At 30.6% G+C, this 13,011-nt stretch overlaps 1 protein-coding gene across 1 annotated transcript in view; it reads left to right on the top strand.

The window, feature by feature from the left end:
* LOC143084181 (uncharacterized) overlaps positions 1-13,011 on the top strand; it is a 41,018-nt gene that overhangs the window by 16,761 nt on the left and 11,246 nt on the right. The window contains exons 16-25 of the mRNA XM_076260591.1: positions 932-1,151; positions 2,162-2,310; positions 2,602-3,094; positions 3,957-4,168; positions 4,549-4,735; positions 5,006-5,176; positions 6,013-6,420; positions 7,592-7,742; positions 8,355-8,491; positions 10,043-10,128. Of these exons, the coding sequence (XP_076116706.1) occupies positions 932-1,151; positions 2,162-2,310; positions 2,602-3,094; positions 3,957-4,168; positions 4,549-4,735; positions 5,006-5,176; positions 6,013-6,420; positions 7,592-7,742; positions 8,355-8,491; positions 10,043-10,128 (2,214 nt within the window). The remainder of the gene's footprint in view (positions 1-931; positions 1,152-2,161; positions 2,311-2,601; positions 3,095-3,956; positions 4,169-4,548; positions 4,736-5,005; positions 5,177-6,012; positions 6,421-7,591; positions 7,743-8,354; positions 8,492-10,042; positions 10,129-13,011) is intronic.

A 13,011-nucleotide genomic window follows, 5' to 3' on the forward strand; every position in this document is an offset into this window, starting at 1 on the left:
ATAAGTCTAAATGTGCTGTCTTTAAATTATATCATGCACTCTTGTAATAAACTGATAAGTTTAATTTACCATTATAACTATTGTTTCGGACTCTTCTAAGGACAAACAAATCTTTTTTTGTTTATTATGATGAAGTTAAAATTCAAAGCACAGCTGAACCTATGTTTTGATTTCAGTCCTAGATGTCATAGTTGACTAAACAATGAGTTTAATAGTGTAATAGTAGCATTGTGTGCACATACTCATGGAAATGATTTTTTTTTTTAAATTTTGAAAGAAGTAGGCTTGTACATATAATTATTATTCTTGCATATATGTTATATGCTATATTTATTCAGCAATACATGTGTCTCAACATTATTTAATCTTAAAACTTTAAAGTGTTGTGGACATCGTCATGATCATGATCAGTGATAAAAGATTAAACTCCTACAATCCTAGAAGCATCCTTCATTTAATATATCACATATTCATAAATAAATAAACTAATATAATGTACTTCAATTCGCAACCAAGTATGTACACCTACATAATTAATATATATACAAACTGCTTTGTCTGTTAACTTGCCTCCATCGTGTGATCCTTGATCAAGAGGTCATGACCAGGTCAACTAGCATATATACAGAGTCAAAGCGGTTCACGAATGTAATTTTTTTCCGGATATTAATTTCTGTAGTAATCTATTTACATAATACTGATATATAGAATGTAATCTAACCATTTATTATTAATAATAATTTACTGAACAATCTCCCTGTTTGTTCAATAAAACTAACACTACAGGGGGTGCCCTGTGAAATGCTGTTGACATGGTATTCATTATAACAGCAATAGTGCAATAAATCAGATTTTAGTAAAAAAAAAATTAAAACATCTTGTCTTCAGTAGAGCACATTTGTTTAATGAGTGTATGTATTAATGATTTTAGGATTGCAGTTACTGTAATTGTACAGAATATTTAACCAACAAATATGGAAACAAAACATTGCCAGTTTTAACAACTTCAACAACAACAGAACAACCAGTGCTAAATACAACAACACAAGAGTATGAAATAGTGAACAATCCTGATGGAAGTATTGTAGAGACTCCAATAGACACTAGTATACCTATCACACAGACAGCTTGTGGTATACAGATATTTTCTGGTAACTTTTTACAAATCATACTTTTTTATATGATGACTGCTGTGTAGATAAACTTCACTGACATTAAATTATATATGCTACTACAGGCATTTTTTTCTTTTTTCATTTTAATAATTTGCGTAATGGGTATATGTCATTCGGAAGGCAACCAATAATTCTAAATGTAAAGGAGCATAAATCAAAAAGTTATCAAAGGTACCAGGATTATAAAACTTGAAGATGTATACTGTAGAAGTAGATAAAAATGCATAAGACGTTTCAAAATCTCCTTGAAGAAAACTTGAAAGAATTCCCTGAAATCATTTCGTACAGCGAGTAGTAGTTGTAGCTTAAAGGTTTTCTCCATATGTGTACAACAAAAACCATAGAGACATCACAATGCCTGCTTATATCATATGAAAGCAGGACATGCTCACACCTTCCTTGGCAGACTCCAACATTTTTAATGCTTTGCGAAATATTTTTTTTTTGTAAAAATTTCAACATTTTTTAGCTTGGAATTGACTACAATTTATTAATTAAGTCTTGACCAATGTGGAAATTGAAACAAGATATCAGGTTATACCCACCATAATAGGTATTACACTAAAAATAATAAACTGGAATGGAACCCAGCGATAATAAATCAATGCAGCCTATGCAAAGTTTGTATTACAATATTTTTATAAACCCACTTCATATTAAAAACTGATTTATTAACAAGGTTCTTACATGTTAAAAGTAAATCCACAATTGTTCTTGCATGTTATACGTAAACCCACAATTGTTCTTACATGGTATAAGTAAATCCACAATTGTTCTTACATGTTATAAGTAAATCCACAAATGGTCTTGGCAGGTTGTGAAACAGAATAAAATAAACATTGCAAAAGGGATTGTTTTCCCTAGAAAATCACATGACAAGGCTAACAGTGTCATTTGTTTCTGAAAAAAATCCAAATAACTATTAAAGACTGAATGTAGTTTCTTCATCCTTCTATATTTTATACCATGCCCATTTGTTCCTCTAGGTGAAGACCCAATGATAATTACCTGGTGCCAGTCTTACAACAATACGTTTAATCCAATGAAGACAAAGATGAGTTTAGAGTTTGATCCTTCTGAACATTTCCACGATTTTAAGATAGAAATAAGACCTGAAAGGGATGATGCTATTGATGTAAGGAAAATATTTATCGATTTTGTTAGATTTTTTTTTCTGAATTTTTTACTAAAGAAAGATCAGTTCTGTTGCATCTCATTATCACATTCATCAAAAACCATGTACATTTGAAAGAATATTTTGATTCGGTTGTGAAATTAACACAGATCAGCATGTAAACCTTAAAGATCAGAATGTCCAACAATTGATAAATATAATGTTATATAATATATAACACATTGTCTAATACTATTTTCTGAAATTTTTATTTCATAACAATTTAGACCATCTTGTTCTTATTGTTTACAGATCTCATGGTGTTTATTTGTGTTTGTTGATGGAGATGAACTAACAATGATGTGTGGTATTCCATATCTCAGTAACAAGGCAAAATTAGTATTTCATGTTTGGAATCGTGAAAACACAGTTCCAGAAAATGCAGACATGTTTAATAGATTTTCAACCAAAGCTTTTTTCAAAGATCTGATAATGCCAGCACCACAAGGTTCCCTTTGTCGCTATGGTGACCCATTTAGAGGTGGAAAAAATCCAGTTATAAAATTTGAAGCTGGTATAGGAAGTGAAAAACTGTTAACTGATGTATCACCATTTATTGAAGTACTTACACCTTGTTTACCATGTCAAGGAATGTGTTCTAAATATATGTGTAATTCAGCCTGCAATCTTAATGATAGAACAAATTATGTATTTACCTTACAAGATACAAACCTTGCACCAGTAACGACACATGTTAATGAAACAGGTCATCTGGAAAATAAAACACTGGCTTACTATTTAACAGGTATTTAAATAGTTCATACAAACTATGTATACACTTAATAAAGTCCGTCTTCAATGTGCAAATAGTAATTTCCTAAAATGAATTATTTAATACCTTTTTGAATATGCTTTGTGGAATGTTCGTAAATGAGAACTATATTGAGTTAACTTGTAAACTTAATGTTGATTGTATTTGCCATGACTAAATCTAACGAATTCTGTGCAAGTTTTTCAAAAGCATATACGAAGTGATTTGATTGGTTGAAATATAATAAACCGTTTTATTTCAAATAACAGTATATATGATGATACATTCAGTTAATCAATGAAAATACTCATAGTTCTTTAAATTCAGATTTGGTAATTAGTTGAGAACTTGGGTTAATAAATTAATAAAACTTGTTAGGGACATTTTTCAGTAAACTCTTATGAACAAAAAATATTAAATACATATGTACTAAGGAAACAATATAACTGACCTACGTATACTATTTGCTACTAAGTTTAAATAAAAATACGAATGAAATTCTAGGTTGAGGTGTCAATTCAAGATTTTGATTTAATTTAGTTATGAAAAAGGTCAAATAAAGGCAACAGTAGTATACCGCTGTTTAAAATTAATAAATCAATTGAGAAAAAAACAAATCTTGGTTACAAATTAAAACTGAGGGAAACACATCAAATATAATAAAACTACGACACAACAGAAACACAACATTAAAATGTAAACACACACAGAAACGAACTATAATATAACAATGGCCATTTTTCTGACTTGGTTCAGGACATTTAAGAAAGCAATGGTGGGTTGAACAAAAATTTACTTCATCATTCACATTATAAATAGCTTGTATACTTTATTTGCACCCTTTTATTGTTTATAGTGAAAGCTGTTCTTGGATCAGGCCTAGAAGCTACTAGCTCATCCAGCGCTTTTTATGTTGATGACACACCACCTGTTTTTGACACTGATATAATGAATTCTCAGATCTATATAGATGTTACTCAAGGGGAATTCACACCAGTAAATTATCAGGCATCTACAGATACAATAAAAGCATTTTGGAGATGTTATGATGATGAAAGCCAAGTTGCGGTAAGCAGGTTTCTGATTTTCTACTCTTTTAACAAAATCAATAAACTCATAGATACCAGGTTTAAAATTTAAATGATCTTAAAAACAACAAAAGCAATAAGTATTGCAGTCTGGTTAAGTGTGTCTTTCACAAATATTATAGTACATATATGGACTATCTTTTAACAAATATCAAAAAAATATCTAAAAAAGGTAGGCATGACCGTGCCTCCACCTTGGACGTTGTTCATTTTGTACGTGAAAGATCAAACGTGTGGTTTAATACACTGTAATATAGTGGATATAGTGGGTTGTCCTCTGTATCTTTTCTTGTGTGGTTTAATTCATTTCCAGGCATTGATCAAATTCTACCCTTTGTCGTTTAAAATTATCTTATATAGGATATTCAATGGGCTATTGGTTATACAGTTGGAGCCGAAGACTTACAGGAATTTCAGTCCGTTGGAAGAGAAATGGTGGCAGAAAATAAAACCTTTGATGGAATGTTACATCACAATACTTCATATTTTGTTTCTGTGAGATGTATCAATGGTGGTGGGGCAATCACACAGTGGAATGAAACAAAAGGTATTTTCATATTATATGAAAAGTATGTTTATAAGCATTATTAAAGTTTTTGAAAAAATTGTGTATTATATACAAAAATACAAATAAACGAGTAATGGTTATTTTACAGACATTTATAATAAAAAAGCATTTATGCTTGCAATAATTGATTTAAGTTTTGATAGTTAAGTTAGCATATTTCATTTATTAGAAGTACAAAAATGTGTCACACATTGTATCATTTATTTAAAAGTTTTTACTTATAAAATTAAGATACATCTTTTTTCTCAGGAGTAATAGTATTGCTAGTGCCACCAGAAACAGATGATTTGAACAATACTTTGCCTGGAACAGAAGAATTTCCAAATGAAGTATTTCCTAAAGATGCCAGGGAATCAACAGATCCAACATCTATAGGGATGACATTTACTGCTAGTGAGGATGAATCTATTTTTAAATATGGTAAGTGTGGGATGTCAATTAATTTTTTAACTACTTTTGCGATGGGATGACTGAATCTGCCAAGCTTTGGACTATTTATTATAACAAAGTTATATATGTACAGGAACATACAGATTTTTAATTATGGAATTTTTATATTTATTGTTTCTGGACACAAGTTTCAATCCTCAAGCAGCATTACATGTATTATTAGTAGAAAAACCAAATAGCAATGCAGCATACAACAATGGAGTAACAAACCTGTACATAAAACATCTCACCATATTTTTTTTTTAATGGAAAAACTTGTTTCCCTTTTTTAGAATAAATTATAAAATTCTGAATTTGTTTAAATAAAATTTCCGTTGTGGTCAGGTTTGTTGTTTTAACCTTTTTTGTCTGCCGTCGTTCAGAATGTTTGTCTGTCTCATCTAAGCTTTATGTCAGTATTTTTTACCTTGTGACAAAGTTTCAGGTTCATGGCTCATAAAAATCCTCTTTGAAAATAGTCGTTTATTCTGATGAACATGTATAAACGTGTATATAAAATAATCGATACATTTTACCAGAAAGCTACCAATAACAATTTCGGAACTTTGAATTGTGCTTTAAATATTTTTTTCCTTGACTTCATGTTACCGAAAATTCTTAAATTGGGATATCATAAGTGAGCTTCTCACGTCTCTACTTGGTGTTTTTGATTGTTTATTCCGTTGTATATTATTTTTTACTACAGGCATCACTTAATTAAATACTACAAAAAAACAGAACAACGTTTTAAATAGTATAAAAACAATACAATATTGAATAAATAAAGCTAACAAATTGACCTATTTGTAACGTCTTTATGATTTTAGATATGTGTATCGGAAGTGCTGAAAACATAGATGACATACTACCTTGCCAGTGGGTTGGAATTAATGCATCAGGTTCAGCAATGATAAAGGATGGCTATCTTTACATAAATGGATTTAAAGCTAGACCATTATCAGTTATGCAGATTCAGAATAATAGCATCAATTCAAGTGTTGATATGAGTGAAACATTTCACATGGAACCTGGTAGAACTTTGTTTATGACAATGCGAGTATGCAATGAAGCTATGTTATGTTCAAATAAATCTCTTGGTTCCGTTACTATCACAAACAACAAGACTAAACTACAAACGTCAGAACATGGGGAAAGTATTCGTGTTGACTATGACGGGTTTTCTCCCAGAAGAAAGAAGAGAGACATTCCAAAGTTATCTGTGACAACTCCTGATGGTATATGCAATTAACTTACTATTAATGTCATCTGTTGTTGTTGTTTTAATTTTTTGACAGTTTACGTAAAACTTTCCTACTGTTATCCCCATGTCTACTATATATAAAAAAAATTCTACCTTTCTGTTAATATACTATTGTAAATAAAACAGATGAACTATATTGCCTTATTGCCTAATTGGCACATTGAAATTATATGTAGTAACATAAGTATCCGACAATTACCTAAATATATTTTGAGTCAGTTCTGGTATCCGAAATTTCAAATTTGATAAATATCCTAGAAGACTTTGATAAGGAATACTAGTATGCAATCATGTATATAAGGAATAACAAGAGAAAATCAACTATATGATATATAATCTAAGGATTTCAAAAGATTGTAATCATTTTACTGAATATTTCAGCATTAGTATTCAAATTGAAGTCTGTTTTCCATCCAATGATTACTTGAATTTGAAGTTATATAGCATCTCAGAAGTCATCACCTTATATGTCATATCAATTAAAACAGAAAATCATTAATGCTTAGTATAAAATTAAGTATTGGAATGGGGAGTATGTCAAAGAGAAAATAACCTGAACAAATGGCAGGATAAAGCTGAAGGCTAACAAAGGGTCTTAAACATAGTGAGAAAATCCTGAACCCGGAGACAGACTTCAGCTGCCTCCTAAAAAAAATGTGTATTAGTTCAGTATGAATATCTAGTGAAAATCAAATCTAATTTGATTGTAAGAATGTTTCTTTTTTAACCTACTCTTTTATACTGATGATTTGATTGTGGCTCTCCAATAATAGTTTAGATATATTCTTATATAATTAAACTAATTGCAATGGGGTGAATTAAGATGAATTGATAGAGAGGAACACTAAAACTAACATTATAAAATATTTTTAAAACAAACCTTTACTTTATGTTATATCTTATAATAGCTAATTCATATATACTTGGATGGAGATTTGTCTCATTGGCACTCATACCACATCTTCCTATATCTAAGTACTTGGTTCCAGTAAGTTTGAAGATCAGAATATAATGTAAATTTCATGAATAACTAAAATGTTCTCCTCATAGATTCATAATATGTAACAAGGCAATAATTAGAAGCAGAAATCATGTGTAATAGCCATAGCTACTCTTTATACTTTTACAAACTATCCTTTTGATAGGATTAATGCCAGGACAAAGTATCATGCTGCAGCCTTTAGACGTTGAGGAATTAACAACAGACTACAGAGCTGATGTAGCACTTAATTTCCAGCCATATATCGTAAATCCTACTGAAACTGAGGATATGGTAGAGAGATTATTGTTTAAAAGGTTTGTTTATGACGTACAATAAGTGAAAAGGTTGACTATCATGTTGTATATACAGAAAACAATTGTAAAATTGTTTCAATCCTTTCAAAATGATTTTAATTTTATTGATTATTGAATTTGAAGATATACTACATGTAGTAGTCTGGTTTTATTATTGATGTCATAATTGACATATTTGAAATCAAATTAAATGTGCATATTTATTGTGATTTGATGAATGAGATATTTAACTCAAACAAGGAACTTGCAAGTGGAAGTGAAAAGTCCACAGTTGTTGCTCAAATATACATGCACTAGTCGAAAGATGTAAAAAATAAAATAGTCTCGAGTTTTTTCAATGGTTTTTTCAAAGTGTGAGAACATGAATGTCTATTGGAAATATTGTAGGACAAAACAAAGAATAACTTAACTGATTCTGACGAACTAACGTCCTGTGTAAGTCTTAATAAGTATTTGATAACTTGGTCCTCAATGCTCTTCAACTTTTTTCTTGTTTGGCGTTACAACTATTGTGATCTGAGCGTCACTGATGATAGTTATCAAAGGTACCAGCATTATAATTTAGTACGCCAGACGCGCGTTTTTTTAATGATTTCTTAAATATTGTTGTAGGATGAGATCTATTTTATATTCTTTCTCGATAACACCTGTTGGTCACCTGCCTATGCCAGGACCTTTGAATATAACTATTGAAGGCAAACAGGAAGAAGATGAAGTTTCAAAAATTTCTCTTATTTATTGGAACCCAAGTAAGTATCTTTATGTATAATCCGTGAAGATACATATAGCCTTTTAATATAATATGTACTTTTCTCTCTTTTTACTTTTTTTTCATATTCATTGTTTACATTTTCTTATTGTACTCATAGAAAGGAGATATTCGGTTGGCAAAGCGAGCAGTTATGTATTATTCGTACGTGGGTTTATTTTCCTCAAATTGTGTTTGTTGATTGCAAATCTTTGTTGTCGGAGTATTTCCAATCAATAAAAATTCAATGAAAACTGGTAAATTTTAATTGATTTTTTGAATAGGAAACACAAGGCCTTTTCATCCACAATGAGATCCTTTAACATGTTTGTAAAGGCATTTTGTATCTGACTTAAATATTTAGTTTCTTAACTCCTTTGCTCAAATTTAATAAAATCTGGACAATTTGTCAAATCTCGCAAAATTCTAATTTGGATATAAAATTTTGACAGAGTTTTATTAACTTTCTCACATGTCTTGTCATCAACTTAATAAAATAAATTATCTTGTCATGAGTTATTGAAGTTAATACTTAGGACCAAAACACTCACCAAACTTACTCCTTCACCACACATTAATTATATTTTCTATTTTCAAATTTCTACAGATAAATCCTTGATATTATGGTTATAAGGCCCTTGAGAGAAGGGTCATTCATTCAGGTGTCTATATAAAAAAGAAGATGTGGTATGATTGCCAATGAGACAACTATCCACAAAAGACCAAAATGACACAGACATTAACAACTATAGGTCACCGTAAGGCCTTCAACAATGAGCAAAGCCCATACCGCATAGTCAGCTGTAATAGGCACCGATAAGACAATGTAAAACAATTCAAACGAGAAAACTAACGGCCTTATTTATGTTAAAAAATGAAGGAAAAACAAATATGTAACATATAAACAAACGACAACCACTGAATTACAGGCTCCTGACTTGGGACAGGCACATACATAAATAATGTGGCGGGGTTAAACATGTTAGCGGGATCCCAACTTTGCTTTGATTTTCAACTGCAAAATAGAGCGATGTCAGCTGGGGTCATCAATTTATACATGTTTAGTTTTCTGCATGTCCATCCTTTAACCGTTTGTTGTTAATGAGATGACATGTTCTTCTTTCGGGAAAGACAGCCCCAAATTGAATCAACATTTGCGGAAATGACATGGCTGTTTTGATAAGGAAAGTTTTAAAAATCGTCTCAAAAAATTACAAGACAAATAGGTTAAAAAACTACTTGAAACCCTTGTTTACATTGTCAAAATGTTGATTCCCCAAAAACAAATGATTAGATGCATTGAAACTTACTATTATATGCTATGTATATAACGTTTTTTAATAAACACACCAACAAAAAAGTCCACTTTGATATGCACTGTTGCACAAAATTCAACGGCATAGCAATTTTGATTGTTACATCGATCTTGCGAAACCATGGTTCTATTGAAATTTAAACATGCATTTGTCTACGAAGTTAAAGAAGGATATCATATTGAAATACAGAATTATTAGATCCTTTAGTTAATACTTACTATATTTGATTACATTAGTTGGACAGCAGTGGATGCTTTCATATAGGACATGTGATGGCTCTGAAGGAAAAACAAAAAATGCAGAAGGAACTCAGACCTTTTTTGTAAGTATTTAGTTGTAGTTTTTCTATACAGTGACTTGATTATAAATGTTTCCCTCCACATATTGCAGTTCATTAGAATATGAAATTGGTTTTATAAAATCATGTTGTTCCAATGTTTAAGAAACTGATCAAAACAAACACAATCAAATCTTCAAAGCGCAAGCTGAAAAAATAAAGCACTTTTACATTCCAGTAATATTTAAATAACACTTCATCGATATTATAAACGTGTTGCCAAACTTTTTTTTATTTATTGTTATTGTAAGGTGTCATTTTAAAGGTGAAAGATAGCAATTCTTGCAATAATATCAACATGTCTACAAACTAAATGTTTATACTGTTTTTCTTGTCAAAAGTTTTCTATATTTGTAAGAATCAGACATCAGTTTGAATTAAAACATGTTACATTTGCTCATTGTTGAAAGCCGTAGGGTGACTTATAGTTGTTTATTTCTGTGTCATTTGGTCTCTTGTGGAGACTTGTCATGTTGGCAATATATCACATATGTGTTATGTGTATGTAAACATACTAAGTGCTGTTGCTGGAACATTTCCACAGGAGGGATTCTAATATCTATCTCTCATTTTGATAAGACACACTAGTTAATATTCCTTTTAAGAGGGCTCGGGTGTCTCCTCCATCTTAGATTTTGAAGTAGCAGTTAACAAAAAGTAAAAACACAAAAAATACTGAACTCCGAGGAAAATTCAAAAAGGAAAATCAAAAATCAAAAGGCAAAAGGCAAAATCAAAAGTCCAAACACATCAAACGAATGGATAGCAACTGTCATATTCCTGACTTGGTACAGGCATTTTCTAATGTAGAAAATGGTGGATTCAACCTGGTTTTATAGCTAGCTAAACCTCTCACTTGTATGACAGTTGCATCAAATTCCATTACATTGTCAACGATGCATGAACAAAACAAACATACTCAAAGAGTAAAAATGTCAAAAATAGGGGTACAACAGTCAATATTGTGTTATCATCTTAATATCACTACATAAACAACAAATGTAACAAAGTAGCACAAAAAGACATACATCAAATTTAACATTCTCATTTTGCTTTTCTTATACGGCTGAATTTATCTATGTAAAGTCTACCCATAAATGAAAGAAGGTTTTCATTACTGGTGTAAAATTGCGCGTTTGAAATTACCACAGGTAGACATAAAAATAATTTTGTCGTATGACGGCATACATAAATGCAGACTAACGTAAAGTAGATATAACAAAAACCAGATTTAACAGTAAAGGTAATAATAATAAATAAAATAATGGTGTGGTTCAAAGTATGACGGGATACATAAGTACAGTTTCACGTCAAATGTATATCATAAAAAACAGACTAAACAGAAAAATTAGTCTTATTGAATAAAATAGTTTAGTCATTCATAGTATGTCAAGATCCTTAAGTAAAAGTAATATCAATAAATGAAATAATTTTGATCTAGATCTTTAATGAAATGCGCAAATTTTGAGAGTAGTATGTAGTTCATGTGTAAGACTTCAATGTTCATATAGAAAATTATGTGTTGCATCATATTCACGGCTGTATTGTTTTATCAACACAATTCTTTTTTCTTCAACTTTGCAAAATATGAACTTGTAACTAAGATAAATAACTTAAAATACACCTGACCTGAAGTGTCAAGTGAGCATTTCTCATCACTTGGCGTCCATCGTCCGTCGTCGCCATTGTCGTCTGTTAACTTTTACCAAAATCTTCTTCTCTGAAAAATATGGCCCAAACTTTACCAAAGTTGGCCATAATCATCATTTGCATATCTAGTTTTAAAATGTGTCCGATGATCCCGCCTGTCAACCAACATGGCTGAAAATAGAAGATAGGGGTAAAGGGCAGTTTTTGGCTGATATCTCTGAAACTTAAGCATTTAGAGCAAATCTGACAGGTAAAAAACCGTTTATTAGGTTAAGATCTTTTCTCCCTTAGAATTTCAGACAGACCTTTGTTCGGTGACCCATACTTTTTATCTTTATTTACGTGTTTGACTGACCCTTTGGTATCTTTCGTCCCTCTTTTATTATATTTTTGAAAAAGCATGATAAAACACTTTGACATATATCAACTTTATAAAAAGTGATGTTCAAGCTACATGTACAAGGTCATTTCGCGTGGCAGTTAATATTTGAATTTGATGACAACTTTGAACCGTGTACAAGACAACTAATTTTTATGAGAGATACTTAAAAAACTTAATAATATTTGAACACTTTTTAACTATTCCCCAAGAAATACCTTAGTTTTTAAATGACCCATCACAAAAAAGATATCCTTCAAAATTTAAGCCAGTCTACCACTGTTTTGACTTGACATTTTATGTATTGAGCTTTGAATGAACTTTAAAGATGTAAAGCAACTCTTACGTTAAAGGTACATTTAAATATTGATCAACATGCATTACAATCAATAAAAGAGGGACGAAAGACGAAATCTGTTAGATTAGATTTTCTTTTAGAGAATTATGTGTTTCACTTGAGTAAAAAGAGGTTTTTAACAACCTTAGATTTAAGACATAATTTTTGTTGCAAACATAACACATAATGAAAAAGATAAATGTATTGATTTGATTACTTGAAAGTCATTTTTCCAGACGTCAGATAGAGAACTGTTTCAGCAAAGAATGTTGAACAAGGAGCCAGTGTATGCATATATTCTAACACTCGCAATTTATCTACTCGTGTCCGCAACTTTTCATCCACTGCTTCAAGACTTTTATTCAAAGATGATAAAGACTAATTTGCAATAATTTATGTATTAAAGGTCCTATGTAAAGTAAATTCCACATTCCATTGGGTTTTTTTTAAATATAGCTGGCAGTATTCTAGTTAGTCAATTTTAATAATCTCCTGTAAACAA

The sequence above is a fragment of the Mytilus galloprovincialis genome, chromosome 7, assembly GCF_965363235.1.
Source record: "Mytilus galloprovincialis chromosome 7, xbMytGall1.hap1.1, whole genome shotgun sequence".
Classification (NCBI taxonomy): Eukaryota; Metazoa; Mollusca; class Bivalvia; order Mytilida; family Mytilidae; genus Mytilus; species Mytilus galloprovincialis.